General features: G+C 52.2%; 1 protein-coding gene across 1 annotated transcript in view; it reads right to left on the minus strand.

The window, feature by feature from the left end:
* Positions 1-557: 557 nt before the first annotated feature.
* SETD8 (SET domain containing (lysine methyltransferase) 8) overlaps positions 558-11,793 on the minus strand; it is a 15,098-nt gene continuing 3,862 nt past the window's right edge. Inside the window, exons 3-7 of the mRNA XM_012663570.1 lie at positions 9,845-10,064; positions 9,338-9,425; positions 4,412-4,471; positions 3,009-3,199; positions 558-2,405 (exon numbers count right to left, since the gene is read on the minus strand). Coding sequence (XP_012519024.1) covers positions 2,195-2,405; positions 3,009-3,199; positions 4,412-4,471; positions 9,338-9,425; positions 9,845-10,064 — 770 coding nt within the window. The 3' untranslated portion in view covers positions 558-2,194. The remainder of the gene's footprint in view (positions 2,406-3,008; positions 3,200-4,411; positions 4,472-9,337; positions 9,426-9,844; positions 10,065-11,793) is intronic.

The following is an 11,793-nucleotide window of genomic DNA, read 5'->3' on the forward strand; positions in this document are numbered from 1 at the left end:
GCAAGTGGACACAGACTATTCCTATTTGACGGACAAGTTTCAGAGAGGTAAGTGATGTGCCCAAGGTCACATGGCTGACAAACGCTTAAAGCTGATGCCGGAAGTGGATCTCTTGCCCCTGAACCAAGGGCTCTACCACGCTCCCAATCTGCCTCCGCTGCCCAAACGCGGAGACACAGATCTGGGCTGGTAGAGGGCAATTCCCAGCATTAAGACCCGAGAATCAAGTCTCGTAAATTAGAAATGACCATAATAACAATGATAGCCGCTAAAATTTGTGCTCCGTGGCAGGCACTGTTCTAAGCCTCAATATGCATTAATTTTGAACCTCCAGGAACACCTACGACCCTGCATCACGCAGACGAGGAAACTGAGGAACCCAGGAATCCTAGGGAACAGGCTCAAAATCCTATCAGCAAGACTTTCTGACTCTTTTGGAAGGCATTCATCAAAGTTTAGACTTACGGGACGCGTTACCCTTTCGTACGATAAAACGGAAAGTCAAACCCTACCTTCCTCTCCCTCTGCCCTATACAAACACACACACACAGGTGGCCTTGCCTGGCAATAAATATTTTAATTTTTCTTGTTTCATTTTTATGATGACAAATAATTTTCAAGTTTATTTCCTTGTTTGTTTGTTTAAATACAAAGCTAAACCACAAACAGGTACAATCAAGACATTTTATCTCACATTTACACACTCCCGTCGGATCCTCCTCGAATTGGCTGACCGCTGACCAGGCTGGCATGGGGTGAGGGGAAGACTTTCTTAGGTAGCACCGTCGTGAGGCCTGGGGTGGGAGTGAATCGAGGACAAGGACAGGCTCTCACACCTGACTCCATTCACATTTACCTGGGACCAGGGTGAGCCGGAGATCCCAGCCCCCTGAGCTCCTGAGCCCCGGCCCCCTGGACTGAAGGGACAGTGCGTGAGAGTGGGTCCTGCTTAGGGAGGGAGGAGGAAGCCACCCACTCCTCCTGCCGTCACAGTCGGGGTGAAAACTTCAGCCTTATCCTTGATCCCTGGGGGCTGCTGGGCCCTGGGCCCGTAGGCTCACACTCCAGTTCATGGCTGCGTCTTCACAGGAAGGACACTGGGTGGTCTGACAAACAGAAGGCCTTGACAGCAGGTCTGGAACTTTCAACCCAGCAGAATCAGGGGTGCGTCGTAGGGATGGGGTCAGGGGGGTGTCGGGTAAGTAATTTCTGGTCCCGCTACAAAAACTTTATTTTTGATTAGAATAGAGTACCATCTCAAATCTCTTCTACAAAAACGAAAACAAAAAAAAAATCCCCAAAAATGATGCAGCCACTTCACTCACTTCAAGACCTATATACATGTAAGTTGTTTTCTGTGGTTTTTTTTCTTTTTTCTTTTTTTTGATTTTTTTTTTGGTTTCTTTTTTTGCTTTTTATTATTTTTTTTTTAAAATAAATTCAGTGTTCACATTTCTATAAAGAATTAACCCAGTTTCAGGAAACCCTGCCCTGGCAGGGTAGGTAAGCGATGCTTTCCCTGCCCACGTCTGGTTTCATTATCCGCCCTGATGCTTCGAGGTGCCCAGAAAAGCGGCAGCCTATGGAAGAGTAAATCTATGCCCGGCCCGTGCTCCGGGCCACAGGGTCAGTAAGCTTTCAAGAAAGCAGAGGGGAAGACTAGCTTACTGTGAAACCTTTTTAAAAAATATTCATACACTTCGATGTGCGCCTGTCGAGACGTCAGGAGAACAAGAGCTTGGGAACATCCCGTCCAGGCCGCCAGGAGGCAGCGTCTTCCTCGCACGCCTTCTCTGCACGTCGGGAGTGCGGGGACACAGTCCTGGCTCTTCCACCGGAGGCAGGAGACTCGCCCGGCTTCCTGCTTCAAACATGACTCTTTCCTCTAAAACCTGTGCTGAGTCTTGGACTGCACGCACGGGAAGCACAAACGTTCGACTTGTATGCAAAAAAAGTACAAAAACAACTAGAATATAAAAGTTTTGGTAATATAAGGCCATCTGTTCCAGTCCACCTTGGAAACCTGTAACAGATATTTAAATACTACAGTGAAAAGGCATCTTAATATATTTTTTAAAAACATCTGAAGTCATCCGCTAAGATTAAGTGTGTAAAAAAAAAAAAAAATCAATTCCCTTTGAGGGCACTTTGTCCTTTGAAGAAGGGAGGGTGGGACAGGGAGGGCGACGGCCGGCTAATGCTTCAGCCAAGGGTAGGCTTCGATGGAAGCCTTGCTGCGGTCCCCATAGTCATACAAGAGCTCCTCCCCAGCCTCGATGTCTCGGGAGGCGATGAGGATGAGGTGAGGTACGCCGTCGATGTCGTGCAGTTTGGTCTGGCAGTTCCCGCACTTGCTGTGGTTGATCAGCCTGCCCAGGCGGTTCGTCTCTCTGGTTGCATCCACGCTGGTGGGGGGAGGGCAAGAAAGAAGCCTTTTAACCCAGTCAGAGTCGCGCTTGCTCTCAACGCTGGCGGCATGCCGATGCATAGCCGTGTTTTTGGGAAAGAGATTCAATTCGAAAGCTACTTTCAAGAGCCTGGGGAGGCTCCGGGCGGGGCCTGGGGCGGAGGTGGGAGAATCCAAAGGACTCTTTATGGAGACACAGGAGGTGACTGTAGAGTTTTACAAAATAAATAAATGGATAAAAATCAACTCCACCGGCCTTCGCCAGGAAGGAGCAATTAGCGATTTCCAGAGCTGCTCTGGCCAAATGCCCCGAAGAGGGAGAGGCCAGAGAGCTGCTGAACAGGTTTTCATGTGACTAGTCCAGGTCTGCTTCCCGATGGATGAGATGATATCCAGAACAGCTCCCATTCCCAGTATTACAAATGGGAAGAGTGTGGGGTGGGGAGGAGGGAGCTGCAACACAGCTTTGAAAAAGGCAACGAGAACAAAACAAGAAGCAGGGCTGACAAAGAGGCTCGGGAGCTCTCTCTGGCCCCGGCCCTCTGGCCTGTCCCCTCTGCCTGGAGGACAGAAAAGCCACGCAAAGTGATGGCGGACTTACCAGTAGGTTTTGCTCAGATACTGGAAATAGTACATGTAGCAGCCTGTGGAGGGGTCTTGTGCATACAGAGCCTCCCGCTTCTTGGCATCGGTGATCTCGATGAGGTCCCCGTGGTATTCCACCACGAAGTCGCCCCGGGAGAACTGCTTGGTGGCTATCACGCCTCTGCCTTTGCCATCGATGAGGTCAATCTGTCGGGAGGTGAGCAGAGTGCTCGTTCAGAAGAGCAATGGATGCTGCCGCGCACGGAGGCTTCCTAGGAGCTCGGGGTTTACGCCACTCCTGAACGGCTTTGTTGAGGCATGCCATGATTCACTCATTTTACATGTACGGTTGGATGGGTTTTAGTAAACGTATACAGTTGTGCAACTATCAGCACAGTCTAGCTTTAGAACACTTCCACCACCCCACAGATTTGGTTCCTGTGTCCATCTGGAAAGCACTGTTACATCAGATCCTCGGGAGAGATCTGCTAGGTGGGTGTTGCCCCATTTTACAAAGGAGGAAACTGAGGCTTAGACAGGCAGCGCCACGTGTTGAAGGCCACACAGGTGGGCAGTGGTGTAGCAGGGAATCAAATCCACACAGCTGGTCTCTATGCGTAGGCACCACGCTCTACATCTCTCTTGGCAAACAGGACCCAGTATTCTGGGTCCTTCATTCCATAATTTACCCTCTTCGTTTCTCCTCATTCTATTACACACGGAGTTGGAGGGGGCTGATCGAGGGGCCCAGGACTTAAGTTTGGATCCCCCTGGGAGGAGAGAAGCGGCAGCTTTCTGACTCTCGGGTCCAAGGACAGACTCATCTGGCCACCACTGTGGCCGAACCAAATGAGCTTGAAATACACTAAGAGAAAAGCAACCTTCTTGGACATTGCCATTCCCAGGACAACAGAGTTTCGGGAAGCCAGACGGAACCGGCTACATGCTGCATGATTCCATTCATGTCACCTGTCCAGAAGAGGCAAACCCAGAAACAGAAAGCAGACAGTGGCTGCCGCGGACTACAGAGGGCGGGCAGAACCACTGGTATTGGGCACAGGGTTTCTGTCTGGGAGGATGAAAACGTTTTAGAATTAGACAGAGATGATGGCTGCGCAGCATTAATGCACTAAATGCCACTGGACTGTATACTTTATATGATGGTTAAAATGGTAAATGTTATGTTAGGGGTATTTTCACACAATTCCTAAAACAAAAGTTTCCCCAGGATAATACTTCCATACAAGGGCCATTTATGTTTCCTTCATAAGACATTTCCCTAACGAGTTTTAGTAACTGCCTCCTTAACAGCCTACGAGAGCCTGACTGGTCACAGTGGCCACAGGAGGGGACTTGGCTGCGGGACCAGGGGAGGTGAGCGCTCCAGCCCAGCCCCGACGCAGGCAATGCCACCCTTACCTTCATGCCTTCTTCCTTCCCACTCTCGATCAATTCATCTATTCTTTTCCTTTCTTCCGACTGGGTGGAGAAGCAAGAAAAAAGAAGAGCAGGATCAGCCTTCTCTCTAGGCCGTTCTGGGTCGTTCCATGGCCTCAAGCCCTGGCAGCCCAGGCCACGCCCACAGGGTCACAGTCGGCCTCCAAGACATCGGTCCCCAATGGTGCCAAACCTCCCAGGCACCTTTCTCCATTTCTTATCACCCCTATGTTGTGGATGATCTGTCACCTGAGGTTCAACTGGATTGGGAGGAACACAGCGGTGGCCCAAAGGCAGAATGGGGCTTGAGGGTTTGTTCTGTTTGGCCCACGCAGCGTTTTAAAAAAAGTCCAAATTGGCCAGGTACGGTGCCTCACAGCTGTAATCCCCGCACTTTGGGAGGCCAAGGCGGGAGGATCACTTGAGTCCAGGAGTTTGAGACCAGCCTGGGCAACACAGTGAGACCCTGTCTCTACAAAAAATTAAAAAATTAGCTGGGCATGGTGGCACACACCTGTAGTCCTAGCTACTCAGGAACTGAGGCAAGAGGACTACTTGAGCCCAGGAGTTCAAGGCTACAGTGAGCTATGAATTGGGCCACTGCACTCCAGCCTGGGTGACAGAGCAAGATCAAAGTAAGATTGTCTCAAAAGTAAAAAAAAATGTACAATCACTGACATCTAAAAAGCAGGACTCTGACTTCACATAAAATCAGCTATGACAGATTAGAGGCTACGCCCTTGGAACAGGACATGTGTGTGCCACGTCCCTCCTATCGGAGGGCCCCTCCAGGCGTCTGTTTAGATCTCTGAGCTCCATCTCCCAGAAGCCACCACCAGGGATGAGAAGAGGGCCTCCCACCTGGAGAGTCAGCACAGCCCTGTGTCATTCCTAGTGTCACCTCTTCCATAGGGCCACCCCTCTTGCTCCGTCCCTAACCTGGGTCCCCTGCTCTGCTGGTGCACAGGACCCTGGGGAGCAAAAGGGAACCATACAGAGACATACCAGAAGCCCCAGACCAGCGTGGCTCGCCGGCATGGACCACTGCCAAATGGGGTGACGTGTGTGGGGGGCGGCCCCAGCTGCCCGGCTCAGATCGTCCCCACGCAGAGGCCCCACCCAGCTCGCAGCTCCTCCAGCCACTTGGTCCACATCTGCAATGTGCCAGGCCCTGTGATGCTGGGGACACTGGTGAACAGTGACCTCAAAGACAGCCCCCAATCCAGCCACCTCCTCTCTGTGCGTGCTGCTGCCCTCCAGCCGAGCCACGGCCAGCTCGCCACTCTCCCGGCTTCCACGCTGACCCCGCACACTCCAGTATCCACCAGACGTGAAGGAGATTGTGTCAATTCCCTGCTCAAAGCCTCCCAGTGAGTTTACTGAATAGCTATGCACCAGCGTTGGTTCCTTAGTGGTGACAAATCTACCAGGGAAAATTAACGGTTAACACTGGGAGAAGCTGGGTGAGGGGCCCTATGGGAACCCTGTACTACCTTTGCAACTTTTCTATAAGTCTAAAATTATTCCAAAATAAAAAGTTATTTACACAAAAGGCTTCCTGCAGCTTCCCACTGCCACTGAGATAAAAATTCAAACCTTTTCTGATGGTTTAGAGGTTCTGGAGGCACAGACCCTGCTGCCCTAGCCTCATCTACCTCCCTGGCCCACGCGCCCACCCTCAGCCACAACTGCTGGCTGGTTCATAAGGCCAAACTTCTTCCTGCCTCGGGGCCTTTGCACTTGCTCGTCCCCCTGCCTGGGGTGCCCTGTCCCCTATCTATTTGTCTGGCTTGATCCTCACTTCCTTGGAGAAACTTCCCCGACTACCATGGCTAAAGCAGCCTTAATCTAGCCACACTACGAAACCACTCTGTTTTATAAGATTAATAACGAAGTGCTGTCCAGAATTATCTTGTTCTTCTAGTTATCTTTTTTTATTAATCACTCCGCACTTGAATACAAACTCCATGACTACGTGGAGGCCCTGCAGGGGCCTGATCTAGTTCTCTGTGGAATCTCCTGGCCTAGAACAGTGGCGAGAAATAGGCCCTCCAAGCACCGCCACACACACACAACCGCCTTGCTGCGTGATCAGTTCGCAGCAAGTGTGCAGAGTTGTGAGGAACATGGCGGCCTCTGTAAACGGGAGCAGGGTGGCCAACTGGGGATTTTCCTGCTGGGACTGACCACAGCACAGAGGAAATGAGCTGGGGCCAGGCTGGACGCCCAGACGCACAGCCAGGGAGGCCGAGTCTCCCGAAGGCCAGAAGTCTGGGGCATGTCAACAACCAGCTCTGGGCTTGCTAAAGGAACTGTGGCAGCAGCCCACAGCGGGGCCTAGAGGCAGATGGACTGGGAGGGACTCGAGGTGGAAACCAGGGCGGGTGAGGAGGGCCTGTGCACAGGAAGGAGGGGACCTTCCCAAGGTGGCATCAGCAGGTCGCTCTACGTGTCGGGCCCTGGGGCTGAGCTGGGGTTGAAGAAGCCAGGGCATTGCCAACAGGCACAGTTCCTGCCCCAGTGCTGGCTGCCACCCGACCCGAAGCCAGGCCAGCCAGTGAAGGGGCCCCTGCAGTGAAGTGCCAAGGGGTTCAGGGCAGCTCTCCAAGGCTCACCCTGTGTCCAATCCCTGCAGCCCAGATGCCACCCTGTTGCCTTGGACCTGGACCCTGTACCTAGACGCTGCCTCACCCACTGTCTTCAGACTCAGCAAGCTCTGAGAAGCTGTGATTTCACTTTCACTCCTGACCACCTGGCCAATAACGGCCTCTCTTCTGCCCCACGCGCCCCAGCCCAGAAGGGCAGTCAGGTCTGGACTGACCTCGCCCGGTAGATGTGGCCCAGCTGCGCTGCCCTGCCCTGCGCTCTCTTTGCAGTCAAGAGAACATACTGGGTGGGGAGAGGAGGCAAAAAAGAAAAAAAAAAAAGGAGACTACAGTGCCCTAGCCAGCAGCAGCCACAGCCCCATCGAAACCGGCCCACACAGCCTGACTGCCATGGCGCTCACTCAGCAGAGCCAACACAAACAGTGAGGGACACGGCTCTCGCTCACAAGTGGCTCTTCGTCCAGGAACAGAGAGAGTTTTATTGTGCCTGCGGACCATGCTTTGGGGACGCAAGCGCTGCCCTCCCGCTCCTCTGCTGCCAGCCTGAGCAGACCTGCATCCTGGCCTGCTGCAGCCGCCACTCCTCCCGGCAGCCGAGCCCTGGCTCCCTCAGCTGCCCCCACCCGGAATCCCAGACGGCCCTGGGCGAGCCTCAGCAGAGGCCGCCTGTGTGGGCGCTGCGGCTCCGAGCCGGCTGGGAGGCGTCCCGGGTTCTGCGGCCTGGCACCGCCTCACCCTCCGCAGTGCCGTCTGTAAGGGTGACCTAGCACAGCCTGCCACTGCCGGCGAGTGTTTTATAACAGCTCACTCTTGGCGGAAAGACACTGCCTTTTTCAGGAAATGGAGCCAAAGCTGCTCTCTGGGGAGAAAAACAGATCCCCTTTTTGGGTTGTTTTTTTAAATAAAGTTTCATCGATTAAAAGAAAGAGAAAGAATGAATACGGGACCACTGTGTATCTGGACAGTTAACATAAAAACCGCTGAAGGAATCCACTGAGGATTGAAACGCTAAAAGTGCCCAAGCCGGGGTCCCCAGCTCTCTGGGTAGGGGCAATCCTGAGCAGCGCTCCCAAGCCCAGCGGTCGCTGTCGGGGTGTGGGAGAGTGGAGGGGCTGCCCCAGTGTCCCTGAGTGGCAGGGACCTGGCCACGCCCTGGGTTTCCTTAACAGAAAGGCAACAGCCACACCTCACTGCATCAAATATTGACGGACTGCTGCAGAGCTCGGCCCTCTGCAAACACGGTGGCAGAGGCCTGCACTGCCAGCTGCCCTTCCCACCGGTGCTTTTCCCTCTGTTCCGCATGTCCTAGCGATGACAGCCGGGGGAAGGGGGAGCAGAGGGCAGCAACAACACAGGGAAGCAACAACACTGGGAAGCAATGGTGACGACAGTAACGGTTAACTGGCGCTTGCTGTGTGCCAGGCATTGTTCTAAAGGTTCTACGTGCATGAACACATTTATTTATTCCACCCAACAAGCCCACCAGGTACGTCATCATGCCATTTTACAGACAGGAGAGCCAAGGCAGAGAGGGTAAGTGACTGGCCTAAGGTTATATAATCAGAAAGTGGCTCCAAGCCACTGCTCCTTACCACCCTGAGCCACAACATGGAAACTTCCAGACAACAGACGAGACAAGCCTCTGAAAGAATGGGCAGCCTTCCCCACGGTCCCAGGCTCCAAATGGCCCTGCCAACAAGTCCTGGAAAAACCACCGTCACAGCAGTGCCTGGCTTCCCATGCCACATACTACAAGGTCCAAGGCTCCTTCACAGAAGTGTCATCACCAAGCCTCACAGTGATCCCATCAAAAAGGCAAAGCAGGCCGGGCACGGTGGCTCAAGCCTATAATCCTAGCACTCTGGGAGGCCAAGATAGGAGGACCGCTTGAGCTCAGGAGTTCGAGACCAGCCTGAGCAAGAGTGAGACCCTGTCTCCACTAAAAACAGAAAAAATTAGCCAGGCATGGTAGCGCATGCCTTTAGTCCCAGCTACCTGGGAGGCTGAGGTAGGAGGATTGCTTGATCCCAGGAGTTTGAGGCTATAGTGAGCTGTGATGACACCACGGCACTCTACCTGGGGTGACAGAGTAAGACTCTGTCTCAGGGAAAAAAGTAAATAAAAAACACGAGGCAGAGCAAACTGTGATGACCCCAATAGACTGAGGAGAAAACCAAGGCCAGAGAAGCCCAGAGACTTGCCCCAAGACGACACAAGCGAGGCTCAGGACACACAGACCCAGCACTGCCCACTGGGCGCTCCTGCCCCTCCAAGAGCTGGAATCAAAACCAGGTGACTCTACCTGCAGCTCAGCTTTGCTTTTTCTGGAGCTCCTTCGGACAGGGTAGAAATCCGTGAGTTTGCGATTCTGTTGCGTTTTTCCTTGAGCTCTGGGTGAGAAGAGAAGAGAAAATAAATATTAGGACTGAAAACTACACTCCCAGCTGGGAGGCACACAACTGCTTAGGAGGCAACTCCTGCAAATGATGCCACTTAAACACCTCTGTCCACTGGAGCCCGATGGCCACTCAGCTCACCAGCCCACGAGGGCCTCAGAGTGTTTCAAAGACAGGACGCTTACTCTCATTGCAGGGGGCAAGGAGGCGAGGCTCTTGCACTCTGGACCTATGCCAGACTGAGATGCTGACAACTAACAGCATCGCTGACAGCGTCTGCAGGAGTCTGAGGCTTTGAAAGAGAGAGGCTGAGAGGTGACCACTTAGCCCCAGCAGGACACCTGAGCAGGCTTCCCTAAGGTCAGAAAATCAAATTGCTCTGCATTAGGAGGGGGACTCATGGGGACACTCACTTTTTCCGAGGGGCCTGTTTGCCCTTGATGGGCTTTTTCAGGGCTTGCTTGGCGACGGCTGCATTGGTAGAATCACAAGACGAGGTTGGAGTTTTTGGAGGTTCTGCTGCTTCAGATTTTTGGTTTGGAAAAGGTGCCAGGGGACCTCTCCTGGCGTCTTTGATCTTCTGTTCCTCGGACTTCGTGGTATTCCGTATTGCATTCCCAGAATTTCTTTTCTCTGCAGGCAGAGGGAGGGAAAAGACCAGGGGTTATTCTATACTATCTCCCCAATTTCTAGACCTTAAGCTGCATTCTAAGACAGGCTTTGAGAAGAGAGGACCCCGGGGGTGCCAGGCAGGAGGGTCCTCAGCCTGCTGAGCCCTGCGTCCACTACCGGCTATCGCAGGAGGAGTGAGGAGCTTTAGCTCCACTTATTTGGGTCTTGCTCTGTCACCCAAGCTGCAGTGCAGTGGCCTGATCATAGCTCACTGCAGCCTCTAATTCATGGGCTCAAGTGATCCTCCTGTCTCCGCCTCCCAAGTAGCTGAGACCACAGGCATATACAACTCCTCCTGAATTTTTTCCACTTTCTTTCTTTCTTTTTCAGAGACAGGGTTTTGCTCTGTCACCCAGGCTGGAGTGCAGTGCTGCCATCATAGCTCACTGCAGCCTGGAACTCCTGACCTCAAGAGATCCTCCCACCTCAGCCTCCTGAATAGCTGAGCTGGTACCACCACATCGGGCTCATTTTTAAATTTTTTTATAGAGATGGGGTCTTGCTGTGTTGCCCAGGCTAGTCTTGAACTCGTGGCCTGAAGCCATTTTCCCACCTTGGCCTTCCAAAGTGCTGGGATTACAGGAACGAGCCACTACACGTTCCTCTAGCTCTGCTATTTGCCAAAGATACTGGGCAGAGGTTTTGGGCTTTTGCATCTTGATGCGGCAGAGCCTGTAGGCAGAAGCACCACAGCGAGCAACGCTGATAAGAGCGCTCCATGGACAGCTTTCTGGAATTAGGGTGCAGACTCAAGAACAAAAGCTCAATTCTTAAACAGTGGGCCACCACTGGGGACCAGACTAAGGCGACAAAGCAGAAACTCTTCCCCAAGAGCTACCTGGCTTGCTTCATTTCAGACTCAAAAAAACCCAAAAAAGTCTCCCCTTCTAGTGGGGTTGAAGCCCCAGGTTCACAGTGGTTCTCGGCATGGTGCCTGGGCAGGCTGGTCCATGTGTTTTGAGGCACACTGCAAATGATCTCTTACTGAGAACACTTGTGGAGTACCAGTGTTGGTAAACGATTTGCTGGCTTCTTTTTAAATGATCTACTTTTAAAAAATAATAAGGCTGGGAACAGTGGCTAATGCCTATAATCCCAGCACTTTGGGAGGCTGAGGCAGAAGGATTGCTTGAGGCCAGGAGTTTGAGACCAGCCTGGGCAACATAACAAGACTCTGTCTCTACAAAAATAAAAAAATTAGATAGGCATCGTGGCATGCGCTTGTAGTCCCAGCTACTCAGGAGGCTGAGGCAGGAGGATGGCATAAGCCCTGGGGTTTGAGGTTTCAGTGAGCTATGATGATGCCACTGCACTCTAGCCCAGGCAACAAAGTGAAACACTGTCTCAACAGAAAAAAAAGAAAGAAAGAAAAGGAAAGAAAAAAGTAAATAATACCCTATAATACACTCACTGCTGGTAGATACAAAATGGTGCCGCCACTTTGGAAAAGTCTGGCAGTTACTCAAAAAGTTAAACATACGGTTACCACATGACCCACCAATTTCACTCAAGAGAATTAGAAACATATGTGCACACAAAAATCTGCACAGGAATGTAGCAGCTTATTCAGAATAGCCAAAAAGCAGAAACAACCGAAATGTCCATTAACCGATGAATGGGTAAACAAAATGTGGTCTGTCTATACAATGGAATATTATTCAGCCACAAAAAGGACTGAAGTGGCCGGAGG

This window comes from Propithecus coquereli, unplaced genomic scaffold (assembly GCF_000956105.1).
Source record: "Propithecus coquereli isolate 6110/MARCELLA unplaced genomic scaffold, Pcoq_1.0 Scaffold81, whole genome shotgun sequence".
NCBI lineage: Eukaryota > Metazoa > Chordata > Mammalia > Primates > Indriidae > Propithecus > Propithecus coquereli.